The sequence below is a fragment of the Hippocampus guttulatus genome, chromosome 18, assembly GCF_054856545.1.
Source record: "Hippocampus guttulatus isolate MCC_2025c chromosome 18, RoL_Hgut_1.0, whole genome shotgun sequence".
NCBI lineage: Eukaryota > Metazoa > Chordata > Actinopteri > Syngnathiformes > Syngnathidae > Hippocampus > Hippocampus guttulatus.
The window spans coordinates 8,318,431-8,332,639 of record NC_141278.1 but is presented as its reverse complement, the minus strand read 5'-3'; the positions used below and the strand labels follow the sequence as shown (position 1 = coordinate 8,332,639).

General features: G+C 43.9%; 2 protein-coding genes across 2 annotated transcripts; one reads left to right on the top strand and one right to left on the bottom strand.

The window, feature by feature from the left end:
* Positions 1-2,161: 2,161 nt before the first annotated feature.
* Positions 2,162-7,217, top strand: matn1 (matrilin 1). The gene is made up of 10 exons (XM_086136774.1): positions 2,162-2,310; positions 3,080-3,264; positions 3,340-3,504; positions 3,822-4,044; positions 5,405-5,527; positions 5,748-5,920; positions 6,080-6,311; positions 6,397-6,549; positions 6,640-6,720; positions 6,886-7,217. Exons 1-10 carry the CDS (start codon positions 2,217-2,219, stop codon positions 6,933-6,935), a joined length of 1,479 nt encoding a protein of 492 aa, XP_085992900.1. The 5' UTR covers positions 2,162-2,216; the 3' UTR covers positions 6,936-7,217.
* Positions 7,218-7,502: 285 nt separating this feature from the next.
* On the bottom strand, positions 7,503-14,110 carry slc52a3-2a (solute carrier family 52 member 3-2a). The gene is made up of 5 exons (XM_086136821.1): positions 13,994-14,110; positions 10,775-10,848; positions 8,678-9,666; positions 8,476-8,599; positions 7,503-8,397 (listed from the first exon to the last, which is right to left on the bottom strand). Exons 3-5 carry the CDS (start codon positions 9,649-9,651, stop codon positions 8,188-8,190), a joined length of 1,308 nt encoding a protein of 435 aa, XP_085992947.1. The 5' UTR covers positions 9,652-9,666; positions 10,775-10,848; positions 13,994-14,110; the 3' UTR covers positions 7,503-8,187.
* Between the last annotated feature and the right edge of the window lie 99 nt (positions 14,111-14,209).

Sequence of the window (14,209 nt, the reverse complement as noted above, 5' to 3'; positions counted from 1 at the left end):
TTTTTTTTAATGGGGTCTCACACATCCTTTAAGTGTACTTTTAATTGCAAGTTTGAGTCGTTTCCATTTGCTTGTTCTCGTTCTAATGCATGAAGACTTTTTTTCTTCCCTCCTTCAGGACACATTCCAGGCCTGTTTTGCTGACGTGTGTGTGTGTGTGTGTGTGTGTTACATAACCGCACTGTATATGCGTAATTACTGTCTGTATACCTACGTGTGCAAACATACAGGATGCGTTGTCTGCCCTTCTGAGCCAAACGGTGCGTCCCTGAAATGCCCCGTTTTCCAGGAACCTCCTCAGACCTTTCATCTCGGGCCAGTCGGTATACACAGACACACACACTCACACAAATATATGTATAGATACGCATGTTGATTTTGTCATCTGTTCACTTGAGTAGAAAATGTGTTGGACCACTTACTCCAGACTCTCCCACCTCTGGTTTGCATCCTCACTTGCGGTGCGTGTGTGTATGTGTGTAAGGGGAGGCGAGAGTAATATGTGCTCGGTTGGGTGGGGTGGGATTTTGGTCGTCAAAAGAGGGCTCTCTGTTTCATATGGATGCAGCCCTATTGATGTGTATAGACTGTATACGTGAATGTATTGATGACAGTGTTTTTGTCCCCCCCCCCCCCCACCCCCACCCGTGTTTACACCCTCAGGGGGGCCTCGGCAGTGCCCAAACACCACCACGGTGCAGGGATGGAACTTTGTTATAAGCATCTTTCGTAAGGGTTTTTTTTTAAACTAACCCTAACCCATGTGTTTTTGCCAGGAAAAGACTTCACAAATATATTAAGTGTAATTGACTTAAGTTTATGAGGTACCAAATAAAAAAAAAATGGTGCTCTTTCTTCTGTGATGCTAACTGTCTGTGTTGTATAATTCCGTAGACGAAGCAGCACACAGTTCTTTCCTTCCAAGACGTAAGTTTGCATACGATCTCATTTGCGTTATTTTTCTACGGTCGGTCATTGGTCCAATTCTTTAAAGTCACAAAATTACAATTAAAAATATGACCAAAAAAAATTATTCAGGTTATGAAACTTGTCAGATTCCAAGTCGAGAGTACGTCATGTTGCCAGGAAATCAAAGACAAGTCGCGATAGATGAGAAAGTCGTAATGGAAAAGATTAGGGTAACATTACCTGGAAAAAAATTGCAACGTTCTAAGACTAATGTCAGATCTAAAATCAAAATGTAGCATTGGTAGAATAAAGGATGCACAAAAGTTTCAATATGGTAAAAGCTAAAATGCAACATAAGTGGATTTTTTTTTCTGTACAAAGAAATAGATGAAATGTTAGTAGAATAAAGTAAAGAAGAAAAGTCCCGCTTCGGGTAAAAAAAATTGGCATGTAGCTTAATGTCATACTATAATAATATTATTACGAGATAAATCACAGTATAATTTATTAGTTGTGCAAGAGAACTTGGTTTTGAATACATTTTGATCACAATATGAGAGAAGTTGTAATATTGCAAGAATGAAGTCATCTGTTTTATGAAGACGGTGTCACAAGTGATCACAATTCATAATTTTGTGGCATGGAAGTCTTATCTATAAGTTTGTTGTTTGTTTCACCCGGCGAGAAAAAAAACAAGTGGGCAAAGGAAAGACCCCTGTGGGTCGCCATACATTTTTTAAAAAGCCCCTCGGTAATCACAAAGATGATTTATGATACAAGTGTTCACAGAACAAATTCAACTTGTAAGTCAAGGCACCACTGTAATCTTTGAAACGTGCGCACACACACGTACTCACAAACACGTGCAGTAATGCACAGTGAGCGGTCTGTGTGAGCGTCTGTCCCCCTGACTTCCTTCGATGTGTTTTGGGAACGTGTGGAGAAAAGAGGAATTCATGTTGGTGTTTATTTGGCCCTATCCGAGCGCCCTTACCCCAGTTGCTCCTGTACCCCCTGACACCCCCCACACACACATACCTGTCCATTCTAGGTGTTTGCCTTTCCCCAACCACCATTTTAGGTCCTCCCAGGGCAGGTATTTTCCTCTTGTCAGGCACAAACATGGCCAACTAAAAGAAGGTGTGTGTGGTGGGGGCATGGGGGGGGGGGTGCTGAGTGCGCGTGAAGTACTTGCATTGATAACCTGCAGCTCAGAGTCCCTCAGTCTCACTCTGACTGTGGCCAGGAACTCCCCGGGTGCGTACGTCTGTCAAGTCTCAGCTCAAACATCGCCCTCGCTTGCCGTCATGACGCTCACGCCGCCGCCGCTGCTCCTGGCGCTCATGCTGGCGCTGACTGGTGCGCAGGCCACCGTGGATCGCCGCACAGCTGCCGCCATGGGTGAGTAACAGGAACTATAATCGATGCAGCTCATTTTGGATCCCAGTAGTGTGGTCTTTTTGGAGATTTTTCTAGTCACTCACTGCAGTGAGGGAAGAGGAGGGGGGAACTGAGTGGTGAAAATAAAATGTTAATTGTGAACAAAATTGGCAAAAAACATTAGTTTTTTGTTTTTTTTAGCATCTTGTGCTGAAATTGGTGCATGTTTGTAGATGAAAATGGTGCAGTGTGATGTAGTCGTGCGAGTCATCTATTGAATCTACTTCTGTTGTTTTTGTGTTAATTTTGTCTCTTAGTACACATTTACTTTTTCTTTTTGTTTTTTATAGAAATATGAAAAAAATATTTGAGATTTTTAATTTTACTTTTCTATTTTATTTTCATGTTATTTTTTGTATTTTTCAAAAATTATATTTAAATTTTATTCATTTATTTTTTACTCATTAGAAATACGAATTCATTTTTTTCATCAGCTTCAGCTGTTCTCTCCGTCTTTATTTTTAATCTAATTTGTAAAAAATCAAATTGTTTGTAGCGTCTGAAGGAGACGCAGTCGTCTATTTTTTTGCCTCTTCTATCATTGTCCTTGTGGCATCTAATTGCTTGATTTATTGGAATATACAAATAAAACAATGCGTATAAGGAAAAAGTAGAAATAAATAACCTCATTCAGCACGGTCTGGAGTAAAATCAGTTTATCGTAAAAAATATGTGTGCTGTAATGTAACAGTTGTAGTCTTTGTCTCTCCCCCATCCCCCCGACGAGCAGCGGCAGGGCTTTGCAAGACGCGCCCCACCGACCTGGTGTTCATTGTGGACAGCAGCCGTAGCGTCCGCCCCTCAGAGTTCGAGCAGGTCAAAGTCTTCCTGGCCAAGGTCATCGAGGGCCTGGATGTGGGGCCCAACGCCACCCGAGTGGGCGTGGTCAACTACGCTAGCCGCGTCAAGAATGAGGCATGTGGGCGCACCTCACTTAAAAAAATAAATAATTAAAATCTCTAACCTCGACTCTCTGGTTTGGACTTTTAGGTATCACTGAAGACGCACCGCACTAAGGCCGGCCTGATCAAGGCGGTGACCAAAGTGGAGCCCTTGTCCACGGGCACCATGACTGGTCTGGCCATCCAGTTTGCCCTCAACGTGGCCTTCAGCGAGAACGAGGGCGCCCGCGCCAAGTCTCCTGACATCAGCAAGGTAACGCGCACAAACAACAACATTGTCTACAGTGGGTGTAAAAAGTCCCCTGTTCAAATGGCAGGTTTTTGTCAATAAAAATGAGAGGTAAATAATGGCAAAACCTTTTTCGAACATTCATCTGACTTACAACCTCTAATAACCTAATTGGGGGGAATCTTTTGCAGAGGAGAACCAAAGATAAACAACCGAGATAATATAGTTACACAAGTGTGCACACCCCTCATAAATTAGGCTATGTTCATAAGCCACCATTTAAAGCGACTCTGATTAACCCCAAATCAAATTCAGATGGAGTCATTTCTTTGTTCTTGCAGGTGGCCATCATCGTGACGGACGGCCGCCCCCAGGACAATGTGAAGGACGTGGCGCAACGGGCGCGCGACGCCGGCATCGAGATCTTCGCCATCGGCGTGGGCCGCGTGGACATGAGCACGCTGAAGCAGATGGCCAGCGAGCCGCTGGACGACCACGTGGACTACGTGGAGAGCTACAGCGTCATTGAGAAGCTCACCAAGAAGTTCCAGGAGGCTTTCTGCGGTAAGATGAAGAAGAAGAAGGTGTTGGGGATGGGGGGGTGGTAGTGAAAGAAGAAATACCGTCATAATGTTTGCTGCTTTCCTGAGGGTAAGGTGTTTAGGACTATTGCAATGCATTGCCTCTTTGTGCTGCTTAACTAGTGTCTGACATTTCCGTTTACCTACCTACCTACCTACCTACCTACATAAAAGGACTGAACAACTGGTTGAATTCAAAACGATATTGCAATTAGAATGCTATTAGAATGCTAATAGCTAATCGCTATTAGAATGCGATTTTCAAACCACAAAAGCTGTCAATAAAAAAAAAAAAGTCTGCTTAATCTTGGTCGGTGAGTAGGACAAATTTGTTTTTATATAAATGTAGAATGAACTCTAAAATGTACTTGCAGACAGTGAAGGAAAGCCAGAATTGGGGTTATGTGCTCCCTCTTATGAGCACCAGTTAGGAGGTCAGCAGCAGCATTTTGGACCAACTGGAAACAGTTGAGGCAGGACTGGATGACTTCAAAGTAAAGTGCATTGGAGTAATCTTGCCAAGATGTAACAAAGGCAGGGATTTCTGTTTAAAGTGCCGCTCATAAAGGAACCTTAGCCAGCTGGCGAAAATGAAAGAAGCTGGATTTAACAACAGCACAGATTTGCCGCTCAAATTTAAAATCACTGTCCAATTTAAAACCCAAGTTCGAGACTGTTGCCTTTAGAAAAGACACTATGGGGCCCAGGTCAACAGGGTGGGATGTACAGGGGCCACACGGACCAAACGTCTTAACTTCAGTTTTTTTGTTGTCGGGTTTTTTTTCATTGAAATTTAAGGAATGTGGTGACATCCACTCTTCGATTTCCTCTAGATGGGACAAACGTTTGCTCACCTGGCCATAAATCTGACTGTCATCCCCTTAGTGGTGGAAGGAAATAGCATGGTTTCTTAGGATGGAACCGAATGACAGCAAATGCAGTGAAAACAGCAGGGGTGCCAAAATGGAACCCTGTGCAATGCCATACATGATAGCGGGGCAGAGCGCCAAGCTTTTTTTTTTCTTGTTCTCATTATACTACATTTGAATTCATTGAATTATTCAGCCCTACGAGCTACATAGTTCTACGCCGACCTACTTAGTACATTCTTTCCCCTCACCTCTATATTGAATGACTTAATGGTTCCCCAACTCCACCCACTAAATGTTGCTGGATGTCAAAAGGATGATGTTGTTCCCATTTTAAGGATCCACTGCACTCAAACCTGACAGTGGATCATTAAAATCCCACCGACTGACATAGTTGTTGTTCCCTCCCCCCTTTTTCCTCCTCTGTGTGCTTGTGTGTGCGCGCGTACAAACCCCGCACACAAACACACACAGTGTCGGACCTGTGTGCCACCGGGGATCATGACTGCGAGCAGGTATGCCTCAGCTCACCCGGATCGTACAAGTGCGCCTGCAAGGAAGGCTTTACCCTCATGGACGATGGGCGCAGCTGCAGCGGTGAGTGCCAGCGAATGCGCGCTCGTGTGCTAAGCCCTTGGGCCATTTGTAAAACAACTCGATGAACACGCCGAGTTGTCTTATGAGATCGTACAGGTACATGGAACTTAGTGACTGCTCAAACAGCTTTCCATATGCTCGCTTTAGCGGCGCTGTGAAACTATGAGACTGAAGTGTGTGTTTATGCGTGCGTGTGTGTGTGTGTGGGGGGGGGGACCAGCATGCAGCAACTCGGCGACGGACGTGGTCTTCCTGATCGACGGCTCCAAGAGCGTGCGTCCCGAGAACTTTGAGCTGGTCAAGAAGTGGATCAACCAGATCGTGGACAAGCTGGAGGTGTCAGACAGCAAAGCGCACGTCGGCCTGGTGCAGTACTCCAGCCTGGTCCGACAGGTAAAAAAAAAAAAAAAAAAAACAGAATATGAGATTTGATGCAAAATAGTGTGCATGAAACGTACAAAAAAAAATTATATTTCAATATTTTGTAATATTTTTAAATCTTTTTAAGCTCAGAGTAAAGTATGGTTAAAACCAGACTTTCTTCGCCATCAGGAGTTCCCGCTTGGCCGCCACAACAACAAGAAGGACCTGAAGGAGGCGGTGAAGAAGATGGCCTACATGGAGCGAGGGACCATGACCGGCCAGGCCTTGCGCTATCTGACTGACAAGAGCTTCAGCGTGGGCCACGGCGCCCGACCCGGCGTCTCCAAGGTGGGCATCGTCTTCACGGACGGACGCAGCCAGGACTACATTGGCGACGCCGCCAAGAAGGCCAAGGAGATGGGTGAGCCCCCCCTCCCAGCCCCCCCCACGGGAAATAATGCCCAACAATTCATTTATTTATCGAACGGTTTGTGTTTTTGTGGCAGGCTTCAAGATGTACGCCGTGGGAGTGGGCAACGCGGTCGAGGACGAGCTGAAGGAGATCGCTTCGGAGCCCAAGGGCGAACACTACTTCTACACGGCAGACTTCAAGGCTATGACGCAGATCGCCAAGAAGCTGCAGATTAACATCTGCCAAGGTTGCCTGACTCCACCTGTGTACTCTCGACGACATATGATGTCATCTTATCTCATGAGATATCAACTTTTCAATGTCCTGTGACCGACAGAGGACGACCCATGCGAGTGTGACTCCCTGGTTAAGTTCCAGAAGAAAGTAGAAGAAGCCCTGCAAGTACTAACGAAGAAAAATATCCTTGATCGCAAGAGTTGAGTCTGAGAGGAAATACAAAGTCAGCCATTTTGATTGCATTTTAGGTCCTTTACAGGGGTCCTTCATGTGTGAGATGAAGGTCCCACCCTGAAAAAGCAGCTTTTATTGTTATTGTTGTTGTTGACCTTAACAGGCATCTTACTAGAGAATATGTCCAAGAGGATCGCTCTGCTGGAGAACAAAATCGTCTGAGGACTTGCGTCACGTAGTTTCGCATAAAACCCACAGACAACCTCTTACCCTTCGGCCCCCAAGTCCACGCACCGGTTGCCATGGAAACTGTGCCTTTGTAAATACAAGTCTTCCCTCATAGGGAAACCACAGATGGTACCCCCCCCCACCCCACCCCACAAAGTAGCACTTTCACTATTTTTTTTTAAAATCTGTCCTATTTCTCACCCCCTTCTGTTCTTGTATATAAAATATTTAAAATACAAGAAAATGAAGAGAAAGATTTGTATAATAAGGGTACGACCATGGTGTTTATTTTCCTAAATAAAAATAATTTAGGAAGTAAATCAAAAATTGTATTTCTTTCCCCCCCTCGTCATCATTATTGACGCTGAAGGCACACTTTACAAACTTGATTTCCCAAAATGTGGTCTATCGGGACTTCAAGGACCCCTCAGGTCAGTCCGTGTCTCTTGGTTTTTGGATATGACCTTTGGAATAAGCCACTACAAAAAGAAAAATCGTGAATGGATTTCGTCTGAATATAATCAACAGTAAGATCGACACGGTACAGACAAAGTGTAATAGTTTGGTTTTCATTTTTTATTTCTTTTACGAGACAAAGAAAATGGATAGTCTTTGATTTGGATTCCCGGAAGTTATCAGGACAGCATTTCTCATAATGACCACAAGATGGCGACCGCGTGGCGCTGGATGATGATGATGAAAAACGCCTTACTATACATTGTCGTTTTTTGCTGTAAAAAACGCCTTATGATATACATGGTTGTTTTTTAATGTAAAAAAAAAACACCTTACTCAAGAAAATTTTTTCATGTCATCATGAATTATCAATGAACATGGTTTCAGAAATTCAAAATATACAGTAGTAGATATAGAACCTAGATCACATCGAATTATGTATATATTCCATTTAAAAAAAAAAAAACATTCACATGAAACCATACTGAAAGCTACGTCACAGAGAGCCGCTACAGTAAATTGTCTGTAGCTATTTATTTACATGTGACACAAACAAAATGAAAGTTAACAATTCTAGATCAAAACAGTCCATGAGAAAAATACTCAATATTACACCTCCACAATTTCTCCAATTACAACGTAAAATCTCACAGGAGTCTAAATATACAGTAATGAGGGGGTGAAATTCATTCACACACATTTTCATGTCTATGCAGGCTCAATGTCCTGTTAGCATGTAAAACGAGTCCAAAAAAAAAAAAAAGTGTTTCAAATGCACCTCCTGGCTCCGTCACGGGCATCGGGTATTGCAAGGGTCGCCCGATGCAAAAAGGTTGTACACGCTGACCATGGGGAACATGGCGACGGCGCCCAGCAGGGAGCCCAGCTGCACTACAGCCCCGCACCACACCAGGGCGCAGTGGCCCTCGTCGCGCAGGATCACGCCGATGATCACCTTGACGTAGGACAGCGTGAGGACCATGACGATCCACGCCAGCACCTGCGGCGTGCGAGTAAATGCGAGACAGCCCGTTAAACAAAGTCGTCCCTCAACCGGGAAACGGTTTCATCAACTCACCATGATGACGACGCCCCAGACGTTGTTCACCAACAACGGACACGGACTCAGGGCGGCCATGCTCATTATAAAAGCCCCCACGCCACTGCCCAGCAATGTGAGTGCCCCCATCAGCCACAAGGATCTGGTTACAAATGAGACATTTTATAAAATAAAATAAAACTACTCCGAGGATCAAGAATGACAGTTCTGACCGACTTGCCTAATTGGGAAAAACATGGCGATGAAGCAGGCCAGAGGATTGGACACCGCCGCCATGGTGGCGGACAGGTGGTAGGCTTTGTTTCCGTACGGCATGCACGAGTACGACTGCACCGACGGAAGCACGGCGTTGGTGAGAGCGTTGGCCCACGCCAGGATCACGAAGATGTACGACACTTGAATCCAGCTGTAAGTCCCAACCCCAAAACTGCTCTTCTCTCTTGAGGGTCTGTATGGCTTCACCATAGGCCTCTTCTCCACCCAGTTCTTCTCCTGGACCCCGCCGGTGTAGTGGCTTTTGGTCGTCTGCCGCGCAACGGCGGGATGACGGTTGAGCAGAAAAAACACCACCAGGCACACCAGCATCATGGCACTCAGGAAGAAGAAGAACACCTCGGCTGAGAAGTTGGCCGGCTGCATCTGAGCCCGAAGTGTCGGAAAATCATCGGTGGTGTTTTGGTTGCGGGTCCCGTTGATGCAATGGATCACACCCACGCCCTGGACGAGCGCCACGACGGCCGGCAGCAGGCCGCTCATGCCCTCGCCGATATAGTAGGTGGTGAGGTACTGGGGCTCGAGGCGCATCATGAAGGGAAGGAAGGTAACCGAGGAGGTGCAGTCGACGGCGGCCAGGAAGAAGGTGAGGACGAGTAACGCCACGCTGCGGGGTGACCCCGCCACCACAAGCGTCTCCTTCCAGAAGAAAGCCAACAGGAAACTGGCCACCGTGCCCAGGGCGATGACGACGTAAATGACCGCCGTCTCGTTGAGGGCTCCCGGTCGGAAGCGGTGCATCAGGGTGACCAGGAGCGGGCCGACGTTGGCCATCTGGATGAGAACCGAGAGGTACGATGGGAGGTACCAGCCCTCAGGAATCTGGGGGACGATCAACGGAAGCTCCACCCACAGACCACTGATGGACACCCAGGAGCCCAGACCGAAGAGGCACGCCAGCAAGTGGGTGAGCGCAGACATGGCAGAGGTTCTTTTCTAGAAGGGACAAAGTTAAGGAACGGTCGTCCGAGATTAACTTCGTTGACACTAAAATTCGAGACCAGAGGTGTCAAACTCATTTTTGTCACGGGCCACATTGTAGTTACGGTTTGCCTTGGAGGGCCGTTATCAAGGCTGGGAAACCATATACCGTATTGGCCCGAATATAAGACGGCCCTGATTATAAGACGACCCGCTCTTTCTCAAGACTCACGTTTGAAAAAAGACTTTTTGAACACCAAATTAATTTTCATACAGAAAATAATTACAGTGCATCTGAAACAAATGATTTTAACAATATATTTCAGAGAAAAAGCATGTTATTTTGCCTCATTCAAATCTAAAGTGCAATCACATTCGTAAATGAATGGCTTCAGGTTTTTGAAATGTAAATGACATCCTAACTTCTCCTCAGCTGCCGGTTAACCTGGCCGATCTTCGACCCACTTTTCTCCAGATTGTTGCTACGTTTCTCCATTTTCTGTTATCTCTTCTATTATTTTCTTCTCTTTTCTTTCTTACTGTTATTTTTTATTTTTCTTCTTTGTGCTACCGCTATTTTGATTTTCATTCTTCGTGGCAGGGGTTCACTTTGGCCTGGGCAGTCAAGTTCAGCATTCGCTTCAATGATATCTGGCTCCATCTGGCGTCATGAATGGGTATCATGTCTAGACCCCCAATATAAGACCATCCCCACTTTTTCAGTCTTATTTCAATGCAAAAAAAAAAAAAAAACGTCTTATATTCGGGCCAATACAGTAAATGTTTAATCACCTCCACATACACAGCACACAACAAATTGATGAATAACTAGTTTTAAACCCAGAAGTCAAGAACAATAACCGTTATTGTGGATTACACATTACAATTTGAAATGTTGGTTCAGACTTGAGCAAGCATCATGGAACTTGACATGCTTAATTTGCTTTTGCGTGCCACATAAAATGATGTGGCGGGCCAGATCTGGCCCCTGGGCCTTGACTTTGACACCTGTATCCTAGACCAGGGTCATCAAGTCCTCTCTAAGTGCAGTACAGTATTGCTGACGTGGAGTAGCATAAAAAAAAAAAATCCATGAAAAAAAAGTTGCACATTAATGTTTCACCTGCAGTGTGGAAGCGTCTTGATGTCAACTTTGCGACAATCGTCTTGCAGGTTTAATCTTTACTTTATCTGGTCCTGCGATGAGGGGGGGGGGGGAAGAACAATTTGGAAATCATTAAAATAAAAGGAATGTTGCGCACGTGTCTCGCCAGTCAAGTCTTCAGTTCACATGAACAATCCTGCAAGGCTGTTACATAAAGTGGGATTGACTGGTTTGTTTATTATTGTTCAGGAGGCTTTACAAGACTGAGGGGATCAGGATCAAACTTGGCCGGGGTGGACTTGAGACATTCCTGCCTCCCCACTGAGTCCCAGATGGTCAGGCGAAGACATCACAACTGCACTTATATCATTTTATTTATTTTTTTACAATTCTTTAGCATTGAAACAATTACATTTTATTCAAGCCAGTCAGGGTCGTTACAATTGAGCCGCAGCCATTCATAAAATCAAAAGGCAACATTGCTGATCCTCCTCGCCGCTGCCCCCAATCAAAAAAGTGACAACAATGAAAAGAAGAAAATAAACGACCATGTATAGTAAGACGGTTTTAGTCAAAAAAGACGACCATGTATAGTAAGGCGTTTTTGAGCCGAAAAAAGACGACATAGTATAGTAATGCGTTTTTGAGCCGAAAAAAAGCGACATAGTATAGTAAGGCGTTTTTGGCCCGAAAAAAACGACATAGTATATATAGTAAGGCGTTTTTGAGCCGAAAAAAAATGACCATGTATATAGTAAGGCGTTTTTTGCCGAAAAAAACAACCACGTATAAAGGCGTTTTTAGCCGAAAAAAAACGACCATGTATAGTCAGGCGGTTTGAGCCGAAAAAAACGACCATGATTAATAAAAGAACACAACTGCCCTGCTGTATGTGGTGCTTTGGGTCAGTGGTAGAGTGATGGAGTGCCACACCACAGGTTGAGGGTTCAATCCCTGGTTGTTGCAACAATGTTTATTCTTTAACCATATACAACTTATTTGAGGAAAAAGACAAAACAACCCAAAGGTTCTTTGTGGTAGGTTAGCTCAGTGGTAGAAAACTGAACTCCCTACTCCAGCGGTTGTGTGTTCGATTCCCAGTGTTTGCAACAAGGTCACATCTTTCTTTAACCACCATTTGCAGCTTTATTGAAGACACCACAAATCAAACGAGGTTTTGTGGTGGTGTGGCTCAGGGGTAGAGAAACCATGTCCCAAACTAGCGGTTGGGTGTTCAATCCCCAGAGGTAGCAACAATATCCCTTATTTCTTTCACCAACATGATAAGTAAGGCTTATTGAAGTCGTTTTTTGTATCGTAAGGCGTTTTTTTCATCGAAAAAAACGACCATGAAAAGTAAGGCCTTTTTGGACAAAATTTTCAGCCGAAAAAAACAACCACGTATAGTAAGGCCTTTTTAGCCGAAAAAAACAACCATAGTAAGGCCTTTTTGGACAAAATTTTTAGCCGAAAAAAAACGACCATGTATAGTAGGGCGTTTTTAGCAGGAAAAACCTACCATGTATAGGAAGGTGTTTTTAGCCGAAAAAAACGACCATGTCGAGTAAAGCCTTTTTGGATGAAAAAAAACGACCATGTTGGTAAGGCATTTTTGGACAAAATTTTTAGCCCCAAAAAAAAGACCATGTATAGAAAGGCGTTTTAAGCCGAAAAAAACGACCATGTATAGTCCAAAAAAAACGCATTTTTCGACGAAGGTGTTTTTAGCCGAAAAAAACGACCATGTATAGTAAGGCGTTTTTAGCCGAAAAAACGACCGAAAAAAAACGACCATGTATAGTAAGGCGGTTTTAGCCGAAAAAAACGACCATGTATAGTAAGGCGTTTTAAGCCGAAAAAAACGATCATGTATAGTACGGCGTTTTTAGACGAAAAAACGACCATGTATGTAAAGGCGTTTTTGAGCCGAAAAAAACGACATAGTATAGTAAGGCGTTTTTGAGCTGAAAAAAACGACATAGTATAGTAAGGCGTTTTTGGCCCGAAAAAAACGACATAGTATAAGGCGTTTTTGAGCCGAAAAAAACGACATAGTATAGTAAGGCATTTTTGGCCCCAAAAAAACGACATAATATAGTAAGGCGTTTTTGAGCCGAAAAAAACGACATATTATAAGGCGTTTTTGAGCCGAAAAAAACGACATAGTATATATAGTAAGGCGTTTTTGGCCCGAAAAAAAACTACATAGTATAGTAAGGCGTTTTTAGCACGAAAAAAACGACATAGTATATATAGTAAGGCTTTTTCAGCCCGAAAAAAACAACCATGTATATAGTAAGGCATTTTTTCGCCCGAAAAAAACGATAGTATAGTAAGGCTTTTTTAGCCCGATAAAAACGACCATGTATAGTAAGGCGTTTTTGGCGCGAAAAAACGACATAATATAGTAAGGCGTTTTTGGCCCGAAAAAAGCTACATAGTATAGTAAGGCGTTTTTGAGCCGAAAAAAACGACATAGTATAGTAAGGCGCTTTTTGCCGAAAAAAACGACCATGTATAATAAGGCGTTTTTTGCCCAAAAAAACAACCATGCATAGTAAGGCGTTTTTAGCCCAAAAAAACGACCATGTATAGTGAGGCGTTTTTAGCCGGAAAAAAAACTACCATGTATAGTAAGGTGTTTTTTACCGAAAACAACAACCCTGTATATTATTAAGGCGCTCTAGCCCTCCCCAAAAAAGACCATGTATAGTAAGGCGTTTTTTGCCGAAAAAAACCCAAACATGGAGAGTAAGGCGTTTTTAGCCCAAAAAAACGACCATGTATAGTAAGGCCTTTTTTTGCCGAAAAAAATAACCATGTATAGGAAGGCGTATTTACCCCCAAAAAACGACCATGTATAGTAAGGCGTTTTTAGCCCAAAAAACGGCCATGGATCGTAAGGCGTTTTTTGCCCCAAAAGACGACCAAGTATCGTAAGGCGTTTTTTACCGAAAAAAATTGACCACGTATAGTAAGGCATTTTTTGCCCAAATAAACGACCATGTTTGCCCAAATAAATTTTTAGTCGAAAAAGACGACCATGTATAGTAAGGCGCTTTTTACCGAAAACAACGACCATGTATAGTAGGTTGCTTTAGCCCCCCCAAAAAAGACCATGTATAGTAAGGCGTTTTTTGCCGGAAAAAAAAGGGTTCGCGGAGCAACAAAAGCACTTGACTACACATGCATGCATGAAACCATTATTTTCAAAAAAAGTTAAACATGTATACTCACAAATACTCAGGATGGAGTGTTCGGAGCGACTGACTGCAGCCCAAAGTCCAGGATTAAGCCCGACCCTCCTAGCCGAGGGCGGGCGCGCTCGTGTTCACGTTCATCCAGCCGTGCCACGTGCTGATTTTTGCTGATCGCAATGTTTTCAAGAGCAGATCTGTGTGATACCTCGGAGGGGGGCGGGGGGTATCACATGTTGTCGTTTGGCACCACTTT

What these genes read in the sequence shown, in the direction of transcription:
- matn1 (XM_086136774.1), top strand. Translation starts at nt 2,217, where the DNA reads ATGACGCTCACGCCGCCGCCGCTGCTCCTGGCGCTCATGCTGGCGCTG. An exon ending in GTTCCAGGAGGCTTTCTGCG is followed by an intron (nt 4,045 to 5,404) that starts GTAAGATGAAGA and finishes AAACACACACAG; the next exon opens with TGTCGGACCTGTGTGCCACC. An exon ending in CGATGGGCGCAGCTGCAGCG is followed by an intron (nt 5,528 to 5,747) that starts GTGAGTGCCAGC and finishes GGGGGGGACCAG; the next exon opens with CATGCAGCAACTCGGCGACG.
- slc52a3-2a (XM_086136821.1), bottom strand. Translation starts at nt 9,651, where the DNA reads ATGTCTGCGCTCACCCACTTGCTGGCGTGCCTCTTCGGTCTGGGCTCC. An exon ending in GCCATGTTTTTCCCAATTAG is followed by an intron (nt 8,600 to 8,677) that starts GCAAGTCGGTCA and finishes ATTTGTAACCAG; the next exon opens with ATCCTTGTGGCTGATGGGGG. An exon ending in TCTGGGGCGTCGTCATCATG is followed by an intron (nt 8,398 to 8,475) that starts GTGAGTTGATGA and finishes CGCACGCCGCAG; the next exon opens with GTGCTGGCGTGGATCGTCAT.